This window comes from Maylandia zebra, linkage group LG23, assembly GCF_041146795.1.
Source record: "Maylandia zebra isolate NMK-2024a linkage group LG23, Mzebra_GT3a, whole genome shotgun sequence".
Classification (NCBI taxonomy): Eukaryota; Metazoa; Chordata; class Actinopteri; order Cichliformes; family Cichlidae; genus Maylandia; species Maylandia zebra.
In genome coordinates this window covers 35082771-35094887 of record NC_135188.1, presented here as the reverse complement: position 1 = coordinate 35094887, position 12117 = coordinate 35082771, and the positions used below count along the sequence as shown (strand labels likewise).

The 12117-nt window shown below is 41.4% G+C and overlaps 1 protein-coding gene across 1 annotated transcript in view; it reads right to left on the bottom strand.

Annotated features, from left to right (window-relative positions):
• Nucleotides 1-12117, bottom strand: part of LOC101481453 (transmembrane protein 163a) — a 33896-nt gene that overhangs the window by 8481 nt on the left and 13298 nt on the right. The window contains exons 3-5 of the mRNA XM_004552568.3: nt 10943-10986; nt 10766-10857; nt 5606-5702 (exon numbers count right to left, since the gene is read on the bottom strand). Of these exons, the coding sequence (XP_004552625.1) occupies nt 5606-5702; nt 10766-10857; nt 10943-10986 (233 nt within the window). The remainder of the gene's footprint in view (nt 1-5605; nt 5703-10765; nt 10858-10942; nt 10987-12117) is intronic.

Sequence of the window (12117 nt, the reverse complement as noted above, 5' to 3'; positions counted from 1 at the left end):
AAATTGTTAGCTTCTGTGAAGCACTTTGTGATTTTTATCTTGAAAGGTGCTATATAAATAAAATTTTACTTACTTTTACTTACTTACATCTGTTTTGAGGGCCACATCACTAAATGCCTGAGATGTAAATGCACAGAGGACGGCTGGAGGAGGAGAGATGGATTAGAGAAGAGAAAGCGAGCTGCAGAGCACTCAGAGCCTCTGCAGCAACATTAATATTGTACTATGGCCTCGGAGCCATGAAAAGCTACTTTGGCAAGCTCGCGCACATCAAAGAGGAGATGGAAAGAAAACCTCAGCGTGCTGCATAGACCTGAGTCAATGCTGTGACTCAGGTTTGAAACTAAAATTTTAATTGTTTATCTACAAAGCATTGACCATTCTTCAGCAACAGGAAACGTATTCAAACCAGACATAGCTCATTTTGGTTCATTAGACATCCTCATAAGGTGAGTTACTTTTAAAAGAAATGCTTCTTAATGTGAACTTTTAACAACAATTCTTAAAGTCTTTCAAAGCAAAAAATAAGCCTGGCTGCAGGCTGTAAAAAAAACAAACAAAAAAGGCGCTACACACAGGCTGTAAGTCAACGATGGACATAGCCACTGTGCCTTCAGCCAATTGTTAGCAAAGTCCTGTTGTGAAGCTTTGAACCGAGTGTTTTAACCATCGCCGTCCAGGTGCTTTGAAACGGTGTGGTGGGTGAGGTGCAGACATGACTGCGAAACCTTGTCAGTCACAAGGTAAGCCCACCCTAAAGCAGTGTTAAATTAACTGACCAATTATTTTTTTCTCTCAACAACCTTTTTTTTCTGACAAAAACGAGACGATAATTTAGTAAAAAACAAACAAAACAAAACTAACCCACAAGGACAAAAACTACAAACTATTAAACGTATCCATATTTTTGTCAGTGAATAAAAACTAGATAAAAACGTTCTGGAGAGACGAGATCAGAACTTAGTTGTGTAGAAAGGCGGGAAGAGTTTGGAAGTGATCCAATCACAAGTAATCTTGTGCAGCAAGGTCAGATGTGCACACTTGAACTGCCTCCAGGATACAGTACAACTAGCTCCCGTGCTCCCTTTATCTCATGAAAATTCGACAAAATGTCAAAGTTTGGGAGGAAAAGAGGAGCAAACGACACATGGATACATTTCACATTTGACGTCAAGGAAGAGACACTTCTGACCCTAACCGATGCCCGCCCCTCCCTGAGCCTGGTTCTGCTGGAGGTTTCTTCCTGTTAAAAGGGAGTTTTTCCTTCCCACTGTTGCCAAAGTGCTTGCTCACAGGGGTCATATGATTGTTTTTCTCTGTATGTATTATTGTAGGGTCTACCTTACAATATAAAGTATAAATAAAATTGAATTGAATTAAAAACCAATTCAATTGGTTTTATATTGTAGTCAGCTACAATATAAAATGTAGCTGATTACATTTTATGTTTTAGTCAACTAAAACTAGACTAAAAAAATGTTTAGATGCCTCAAGTATGACTAAAATGAAATGACATTTTATTTACAAGTCTAGGACTTTTGACTAAAATCAGAAGCTACTTCCATCTTTTATATAGTCTATGACAGTGCATTATATCTATCACTGCAATAAAAAACACACATTTAGGTATAGATGTAGCTAGGGTCAAGAGCTGAGAAGAGTGAATGTACTAACAGAGGCACACACTGTCGATCATTTATTTGGTTATTTTGGAAAGTTTTGTTTCCAGTCAGCTGAAATGAAGGATTGCATGCTGCGACTCACTCTGTTATCACAGGGAATCCCCCAGTGACCTTATAATCAATTTTCCCATGACTGTTGCAGGCTGGCATTTTGACCAATGGCAGAGGGAAACACACACACACACACACACACACACACACACACACACACACACACACACACACACACACACACACACACACAGAGAGAGAGAGAGAAAAGCCTCTGCCCATAATATGAATGCAGCAGTTGACATTTGCGTGTAACTACTATAGATCTCTGTGCAGAATCTGCCAGCCTGCACCTCTGAGGCTCAATGTCAGCATGTAGCTTGTCATAAAACTACAACTAAATTTGTGTGTGGATTAAAACAAACACGATAGAAAGTGTTAATATTCAGCTGATGAACAATTAGATTTTTATTGGGTGCCAAATCTGACTGCACTGGTTGCTTTTGCTTTTAACTTCGTAACTAAGGCAGTTTGTCTTTGTGCTGTATTTAAACGTCATTCTGTGGCCTTGCAAAGGATTACATAAACCTCAAGAATGTAAGACTCTCTCAGCTGTCAGAGGTCAGAATTAATTTGCAATATGAAAAGCCCTGCTGGGAGTTAAAAGGTTTTCACAGAATCTGTGTCATGCAGAGAACGGTTTGTTTTTGGATGCTATACTGACATTAATTGGGCACAAAGGACCTGCAGAGCAGGAACAGTCAGGTGTCAAACCAAACATCCTCCTCCACACACCTCACACCTCCCACTCTGTCCAACCCTGGCGTACCTGAGCAGCTGCTTTCCTTATTAACATTTTCTAGAGAGGAAGGAAGTGAAAAGAAATCTTATTTTTTCAACACTGGCACAAGGTGGGAGGCTGCGAGGCACAAACTTTAGATCTCCAACTGTGATGCACCAGAAGTCAGTCTGGTAGAAACCAAGTGTGCGACAGCAGAGGAGCGGGTCGACTCAGAAAAACAATCTGTCTGTCTCGGCACTCTCACATTCTGCCTTTGTTTCCACTTTAGTGCTCGCGACAGGCCATTCTCTCCCTCGCCGCAGCCACACATGAATAGAAGGAAAACACAGTTAGGTCAATAAAGCTGTAAAGGGCTTCAAAAACGAATTGGATTTTGAGACTGAGTCAGTTGTGGAGATTATCTGAAAATCTTTCTTTTGCTCAGCAGCTGATCCAACAATGTGATTCGTCTCATTGAAAAGCATCCAGCTCGGTTAGCTTCACATGTGGAACAACAATGTGAGGAGCACACAGAGGAGTTAGTGAGTAAGTAAGCTGGTAAAGATGTCACCATGACAGGCAACCTGCATTTATGTTAACATCATATACACGCGTATACGCTCATTGACCACTATTATTAGGTACACGTGCTATATAACAAATACTGTGGTCATAAAGTTATGGATATGATCAGCAACAGCACTATGCTCAGCTGGTACTAAGAGGCCGAATGTATGCCAAGAAAATCCCCCACAACTCTACACCACCACCAGAAGTCTGAACCATTAATAAAACTCCCATTCAAATGTTGCAGTAGAAATCAAGACACATCAGCTCAGGCAACATTTGGGTCCTACGGTCTGAACTTTAGCCTCAGTTTCCTGTTCTTAGCTGACAGGAGCGGCATGCGGCTCGTCTGCTGCTCGTCCATCTGCTTCAACGTTCCATGTGCTGTGCATTCAGAGATGCTCTTCTTCATACCTTGGTTGTAACAAGAGCTTGCTTTTTCTTCTTTTTTTAGTTACTGTTGCCTTCCTGGCAGCTTAAAGCAGTCTGTCAGCGAGGCCTTTTCACCCAGAGAGCTGCTGCTCACTGGATATTTTCTCTTTTTCGCACTGTTGTCTTTAAACCTTCGCGTGGCTGCGCGGGAAAATCCGAGTAGATCTATCTGGCTCCAACAGCCACCCCACTTTCAAAGTCAACTAAATCACCTTTCATCCCCATTCTCATGCTTAGTTTGATCTTCAGCAGGTCATCTTAACCATGACTACATGTCTAAATGCACTGAGTTGCTGCCAATGTATTATCTAAATAGATATGTGTTAATGAGCACATCAACAAGTGTGTACCTAATGAAGTGGCTACACAGTGGCTACGGTACATAACAGCATTACACATTTTATTAATTCAGAATTTAAGAGGATGGATTAAACTCGTGTCCATAAGTTTATTCTTAATCTCTTCTACTTTTAATATTTCTTATTTATCTCATACCAGCCACGAGTTACTGCTGCGTCTGAGATCCACCACAGACAAAGCTGAATGAACATGACTTAGGCAGGAAAAATAATAAACAGCAGCTGATGGATGATACTGACTGGCAACTAGGTGAAAACGCTATTTGCAGAAGTGTGAAAGCTTGTGAGTCTTCACACGTGAGGTTTGTGAGCGTCACTATTACACTTGGTTTACTCACACTCTCTCTCTCTCTCACACACACACACACACACACACACACTTACAGACAGTAATAACAGGGGGGGGAAAAATCTAATTCTGATTCTGAAATATTTTTGTGAGAATAAAGTAAAGTGACTACCAAAAGTGCACATTTAGAGTCACATTAGTCTTGAATATTTTAACCATAAAAATGATCTCACTTCAGATGCACACAGTGTGGACTGCAGTGAAATATACTTTTTTAACATTCACTATCACCTACCTACATAAATTATTTCATGTTTGCCAAAATACACAAAACTACTTCAGCAGCATTGCACGATTCCTACATTAGAATCTGTCATCACAACATTCGTGTGTAAAAGGTGCTGAAAGGACATAAAAGAGAAAACACACGCATCTCCTCCCCCTTTCTTTAGAACAGGTATTTGTTACATTGTTACCTTGCAATTGCACAGGTGATATAGAGTAACAGGAAAGTAATACATTAATAAAGGTAAGTCTATTTTTAACCTGATCATTGGAAATAAAAGACAATCATAAATCAGAGCTGTAGACTTGGCAACACACGGTGTCCGACTGCATCGTCTACATGACCACACAGCATCTACTGCAACACTGAAGCAAAGAAAATATTTAAAACCAAACGATCTTAATACATTTTTGAGTCCCTAACATTTCATCTTCAATAGCATCTCTGTGTTCATAACACCCTCCTCTTTGTGTCTTGGTCTCATCATCCTGAGCTACCAACCAAAGATGAAAGTATGCCGTCCAATCAGATCCACTACTCAAAGATGGAGTCAGAGTCAGCCATGCTACACACGGCTTCATGCAAATAAACATCCTGCATGTTGTTTGTAAAGATATTATTAGATATGGGAGCAAAGTCAGCTGGCCTTTTCTTAGCTTCTAAATGAAATCCCCGTCTCTGGCTCGCTGTCTGTATTACACCAGGGACAGCAGAGCCCTGGTCCTGGCCAGACACAGGAGCGGTTACTATCTGCCAAAGCTTTAAAAATAACTGCAAATTCCACAGAAAAATCTGATTACACACTAAACCTTTGGCAGCCTGAGTTCAGGGAGATGAACGTGGCTCTGGGTTATACAGCTGCCATGGTGTGCAGTATGTTAGTATGTTTAGGGGGTTTCCCCTGAATGTTAAATGGAGAACATTATGCATCCCATATGGAAGCCGCTTAATCCAAAGCTCTCGTCCATCTTCTGTCTGAATCCAGTTTTGACCCCTGCATCTCAGCCAGAGCCATTTCCTGCCTGCCATGTAGGAAAATCAGCATGTGGTAGTAAACTAATCTACTATTATCCTGTCTCATCCGCTGCTTTTTGTGCAATAAGTGTAACAATTAAAGCATGGTGCTCTGCAGAATTGGTCTCTTTTCACAGTCCGATTATAATCCTCACAAATCTGTCTAAAAGCAAACACAGAACAGTGTGATGGATGAATTCTTACCACTTCTGGTAGCAGTTTGGTGGCCAGATCGTGGATGGCTTTACCCATAATGCATAAGGAGGACAGGATGAAAACCACACCCAGGATAACACAAGCTCTGCAGAGGAAAGGAAAGAAGACACAGGCGATCAGTAACCAACAAACAGAGTGTTTTTAGTTTCTTCATTCTTTCTTTCTGAGCAGATCCTGATGCGACGGCCAACCCAAACAATAAAAGTGGTGCTGCATGGCTGCAGGGCTCGAGGCACGATTTCACAAACAATGAGGTATTAAATTCAAATTTCTCCAGGAGACCTCCAATCGATCATCATCATCATCATCATCATCATCGTTTATTTGTATAGCACTTTAAGAACACACCCGGCAGACCAAAGTGCTGAACAACACAGATCAAAACAACTACCAAATTAAAAATACCATAAAATCGATGACTCGCTTATAATTTTGACTTGCCAAAAAACCCAGAATCTAACATCTCATCTAAAGAGCTGTAGTCTGAGGACTTTGTGTGTAGTTTGCGTGTTGTTCCTGGGTGCATGTGGGCTCTCCTCTACAGTCAAAGACAGGCAGGGCTCTCTGGGTTGGCCTTGCCTCTAACTCCGTAACAGCTCAGGATTCAGTATGCCTGCAACCCTGAACTGGATAAGTGGGAAATAATGGCTGGACTGATCTCATCTAAAGACATTTTTAGCTGGAGTTTCTGTATATCAGATGGAGAAAAGTGATTTTGCAATTTTACACGGTTCATCCATTCAAGCTTCTCCTCCTCCCTGACTTTGCATGCATTCCAAGTATGAAAACGGTATCCCTGATTAGAGCCATACTACCAAATACTGGTCCTGACTAAAACTAAAGTCCAAGTATAAGTAGTAGATGTTTTTCTGAACATGGAAGCATCAACTTCTATGATAACTGTAGAGTGTTAGATAAAGCTACAGCTTCCTGCTACCCTAAACGATCCTCAATGACAGATAACATTTATTCAGAGTGATCCGGAGGATTCATTTGGAAGCAGCAGATGTCCTTTAAGCACCTTTACCCAATTAACAAAGTCTAGAGGGACACAAAAACCAATCGGAGCATATGTCCTGGTCATGGATGAATACCCAAGTGTATGTGTTCAAATCTGACGGCTGCTCTTGAGCCACACTTAGTATCCTGGGTTTTGACCGGATGAGGTAACCAAGGCAACCCAACATCACTCCGGGAAGTCCACAGCAGGGTGCACGAACACACGTAGACACACACAATGGAGCGCCGTATCCACCACTACAGCCCTCTATCGCTTCCTGTGGTTGGAAAATGACATCATCGCTCCGAGCTGGTGTTTACTCCACAGCAGAACAACCGAACAGCAAAAAGACCAGCAAAGTGTTCGGCTGCATGCAGCTTCTGTTTTAATGCACAGACGTGGATCACTTATTAATATCAACACGCTCACAACAACAGCATCTCTAACCTTGGTGATTTCAATGGAGGTATTTGTGTTTTCACGTGGAAAACAAAAGTCCCCAATTTGTCTTACTTTGACACCTAAAGCTTGTTACCTTGGCAACCACTCGTTACTTGGGCATTGCTGTTCAACCGCACCTTCTCTATCATTCCCAGACAGATCAAAAAACTAAGAAAAAGAACACAGAGGCTCTCGTTGTGCATCAGTAGCCCTCTCACTCAGTCTGCTCAAAGCCGCTGGCTATCTAACAAACAAACACTGCAGCAGGAGGAAGACGCCAGGCTACAGTTAAGGTGTAAATACATGGATCCATATTTTATGCATCTGTACAAGTACTATAGTGGCAAGCAAGTCACAGGTTTAATTCCAGCCAGAGCCACAAATCCCTGTTGGGGTTGTGTCAAGAAGGCCAATCAGTGTACAAAACTCCCAAATCAAACACGCTGTGGTGGCTATGTATAAGACAGCAACAGAAAATAGCTTTATATTTAGATTTTGTTGCTCTCGGATGATTCTCATTTTACTGTTTCAGAGTATGTCTGCAGAAACATGTCTGTGTGTGTGTGTGTGTGTGTGTGTGTGTGTGTGTGTGTGTGGGTGTGTTTGTGTATAGCTGTCATAGACTGTGTGAGTGTGCGTGTGATCAAGAGGAAGCTGTCTTCTCAGCGAAGCCAATTACTGGCTGAGCAGCTCCTCAACTTTGTCCAGATTCTCCATTTAGCAGTGCTGAAATGACACAATGAAGACCGCTTTCAAGTGGATTTGTGTAGATGTTTTCACATGATGGTTTAGCAAGCTGTCAAATATTTATATTAAAAATACAGTTGGAATTAATCAGACAGGTCTTTAGTCGCACACTTCCTGTTACTCTGATCATTTTATGTTGTCTGTCTGGTAAATTTAGCAGTTCTTTCTGATAAACTCACAAAACCCTCAACCATAAAATTTTTAAATTTTATCTGCAAACAACTTTGGTGAAAATTGAAAATTGTGTGTTGGTGTTTAGCAAACTGTACAGCTTTTTTGGCAGAGAGTCGTCGAGGCGAACAATGTCGCTAGCTAGGAGCTAGTTAGCTTAGCATAAAGGGTACAAATGGACATAGCTAACATAGCTCTTTAAGTTAAAAGTGTATCTAAGAGCTGAAACTCACTCATTACCGCAACATATTTTCATTAACTAATATGCACACACACAAGCAGTTTGTATGGATAGCAAAAACAGCTGTTAGTTAAAGAGCAACACAAAGACAGCTTGGTTGGCTATGATACGCTCAGACTCTGGGGATTAAGGAAGACGCCATTTTTGTTTCCATTTATCATGTAAATGGATGCACACGGGACAAAGCAGAGCTAAGAGACTATTGGAGAACACTTAGATTCATGTCCTAATTTCTTTTCAATTCGCAACACATTTATATCTCCTCCTATGAAGTATTTTTATTTAAATATTTAAATAGATCTTTAAAAAGATGGGTGTGGTCTGAGAACTCACTGACACTACAACTAGAATATATAATTATTAAAGTATAACAATTTTATTATTTATCATTTTATTAGCTTCCTCATGGCTTTCATGTTAAAGCAGATGCTTTGCTGTTGAATCTTTTTCCATGCACTTCAGTGTCTGGTCTCCAGAGGATATGAGCTCATCTGTCGTCTCTAAGGCAATTAGCAACTCCTGTGAGACCGTGACACAACTCCACTGTTAAGTGTGAGTCTGTGTGTACGCAGGGAGTGAAAGTTTCACTTAATCGCCAGTACGGACAAACCTAAAGATTTTACTTGCTTTGCTTTGCTTGCAACCCATCCTATGCTGGATGAACTGGTGCAACACCGTTCAACTATTTCAGAGCAGAAGTAAAGTGATGACTGGCTCGTCTCTCTCTTTCAGTCTCCTGCTGGCTGCCAGCACTCTGACCATTCAACAGGCTCTGAAAGGGCAGCCTCCTCTCACACACACTCTATTCTCAGCCAGGTAGAGATAAGATGTGAGGCGCTTGTCTGTGATCGGTCCCACTGGGCTGAGCTTGACGGAGCTGAAGAGGCATGCTGTCTGACACACTTCTCTGCTGGACAGAGCAGACCACACAATCTCTCCCCTCGCTCACACAGGCCATTGTAGACACACTGAAATAAATTTCATCACATTGCTGGACTTCTTTTGTCTTATTGGTCGTATATATGAGACCATACCGAGGCTTCTGCAGTGTAGCTACACCTATGGTAGGGTGACCATATTTTTGATTTCCAAAAAAGAGGACACTTAGCCCAGTCATGAAGAACTTGCTTAAAGAAACATATTCAACATATTTAAACGATGCCTTCTCTGTGCGGTTAATGAATGGTGAAACAAAAATGTCATATAGGCTTTTACAAGTCAACAAGTGCAAACAAATAACTTAAAAGCCTCTGGAATTAAATAATGGTACAGAAATAAGGCCTCATCTGCATAAGAAAAATTACCAGTACTGGGTCGGTACGAGGGAAATTTCTTTTGCAGTTCATCTGAAAAGATGCACTTGCGCTTTGGGATCTTTCAAACATCATTAGGTGTGTTGCTGCGCGCTCTGTCCCGTCTGTGAGCGCAGAACAACAACTCACAAAGCAGCAGTTCAGGGATGACGTCACACACATGGGTCCTCTGTCGGAAAACCTGGACATTTTTATCAATCTCGAAAATCACCCCGGACGTCCCGAACGAAATGTGAAAAGTGGACATGTCCGGGGAAAAGAGGACGGTTGGTCACCCTAACCTATAGTATCAATTTGAAAACCGTAGGTGGGTTCCTTGGAGCTATCGCATTCACAGGACCTCTGAGTCAAACTTGAGTGTGACAATACTTCATCAGCCTTTTGATGCCTGAGGGGTAAAGAAAACTATATATAGAAGCAAAGCTGTCAAAGCTGTATTTGGGTTTGAACTTTAATTTTAAGTATACATGAATTCATGTTGTTGCTGTTTATGGGCTGGAAGTACCCGAGCTAAGTATATAAAAATAAGATTAATCATATCTGGTCAAAACAACTTTACTTGTGCAGCCAATCTGATATTTATACAGTGCAGCACTTTACAGTGAATTGCTGGTTATTGCATCAACAGTTGTTCAGACTGAGTATATGAAAATGTTTCTGCTAAGACCTTCTGACTGCTTCAGACCATTCGCTACAAATAAATTTGGTGGTGAAGGAAAAATGTACGAGGAGCAGCCTGGCAGATGATTCCTCGATCACAAACAAATGTTAGCGTTGCTAAGGAGACTGATAAAGCACATGTCAGTAATAAAAACTACTAAAAACTTAATTGATCTAATTTCCTCCAGCAAAAAAAGCATTAAAATCTCAGGCTGGGGAAAGTTTTCTGCCTGGGATATGTATGCTTTCTTTGATGGAGGAAGTTTTCATTTTAAATCAAAGTACCGTGTATGCCACAGACAGTACAAACGATTGATGTCGCTACCGTGATGCCGTCCGTTTGCTCTCTGAAGTTCTGTTTTGATTGTGTTTGGTGATGCGAGGGGGCAGAGACCTAATGCCTTTTTGCAGCAACACCTGTAGCCATATGGTGGCTAAGACACACTGGCTTCATTTTTCTGACCCAGAAGCTACGTCCATGTTTTATACCGTCTGTGGCTTATGCAGAGCATTATAAATAAAGGGGATTTTAGCCCGGGTCAGAGTGGATCGGGGTGAAAGGTGATCATACTTACATGTACTCGCGGTGCGCCGAGTGGACAGCTGCGGCGTTGCTGTATCGCCACAATACAATCACAGATGACAACACATCCAGCGTGGCATCAAACTGCAAAGTGTAAACATTGGTAATTGGGAATTCTATCACTACAATTTCTACTTTTAATGAAGTAGAGTGTTTACTCTGGACTTACGGCAAATCCAAAAGCTGAAGCACTGTGGCGCATCATAGAAACAGCTAAAGAGAAAAGAGAAAAACTTTTACTGCACTGTTCACGTTCATCTTCACATCAGAAATAATCATTTGAGTGCCTGTAGCTGCTGTAAGCACAGAGTCAGTCTGTGATCGTTTCATTTAAAGTAAACAGAGATATCTGATTTTTGCTCCAGTCTATTTAACTGCAGCAATGATTATTATTATAATCATTTCTAGTTTCTGCAGAGAACCTGCTGGATTGAAAAACAAGCACCGTTTTTGACTGGTTAATTTAACATCTGCCTTTTTATTTGGATTAACTAAGCTGTAGAAATGGTCAAAACAAACACTAAACAGCACAGTTATATGCATCCACACACACCTGCAACGGGAGTGAATGAGGAGAGAAGGAAGAAGAGACAAAGGAGAGAAAGATGCACAGAGATAGACAGGAGGATTCCTCTCCTCCCACGTTTATTTTTAGCAAGACTCACAGGGGGCTAGCAGCTCGCCTCAGCCCTGCATGCAGAAACACAGCGCTGTGTGGTATCACTTTCTCTCTTTTCCCCTTTAGCAACACATTCTAGTTGCTGCAAAAACAGCAAAAATCTTTTCTTTCTCCTATCCCTTTTTGCAGTCTGAGCTCCCTTTATTTTCCCCTCCAGCCTCCCAAGCTCCCCTCTCATCCATCTTCACTTTTCCTCTTATTGTTTCATCTACATTCGGTTGTTCTCTCTAGGCTGAAGGCACAATCACCCGCTCGCTTGCAACAGCTCAGACTGAAACGAGAACAGAAACAGATGCTGCATCCACATTCTCCTGCACGCAGTTAAGCAAACATCGCCAACCCTTGAATACAAATGATTGGAAGGGATACTGTTCTGACAGAGATGCAGAGTATCAGCAGCAGACCTGTTGTCATTCCTTCTTGGTGTGTAACTTTATGCTCACCAAAAAATACTGAACATGGCTCACACATTAAAAGTATGGCCTCCAAACTGCATTATAACTAATGCAGTTTGGCATGTATTTACTGATGATGCCCTCAGCTGAAGCAAATGCTCCCTGACAGGTTATAACCTTACATATGCTTGCCACACTCCCATTTTATGGATTTACTATACATCAAATGACCAGAGCACTTTACAAAAGCAAGCACATCAAAATGATTAA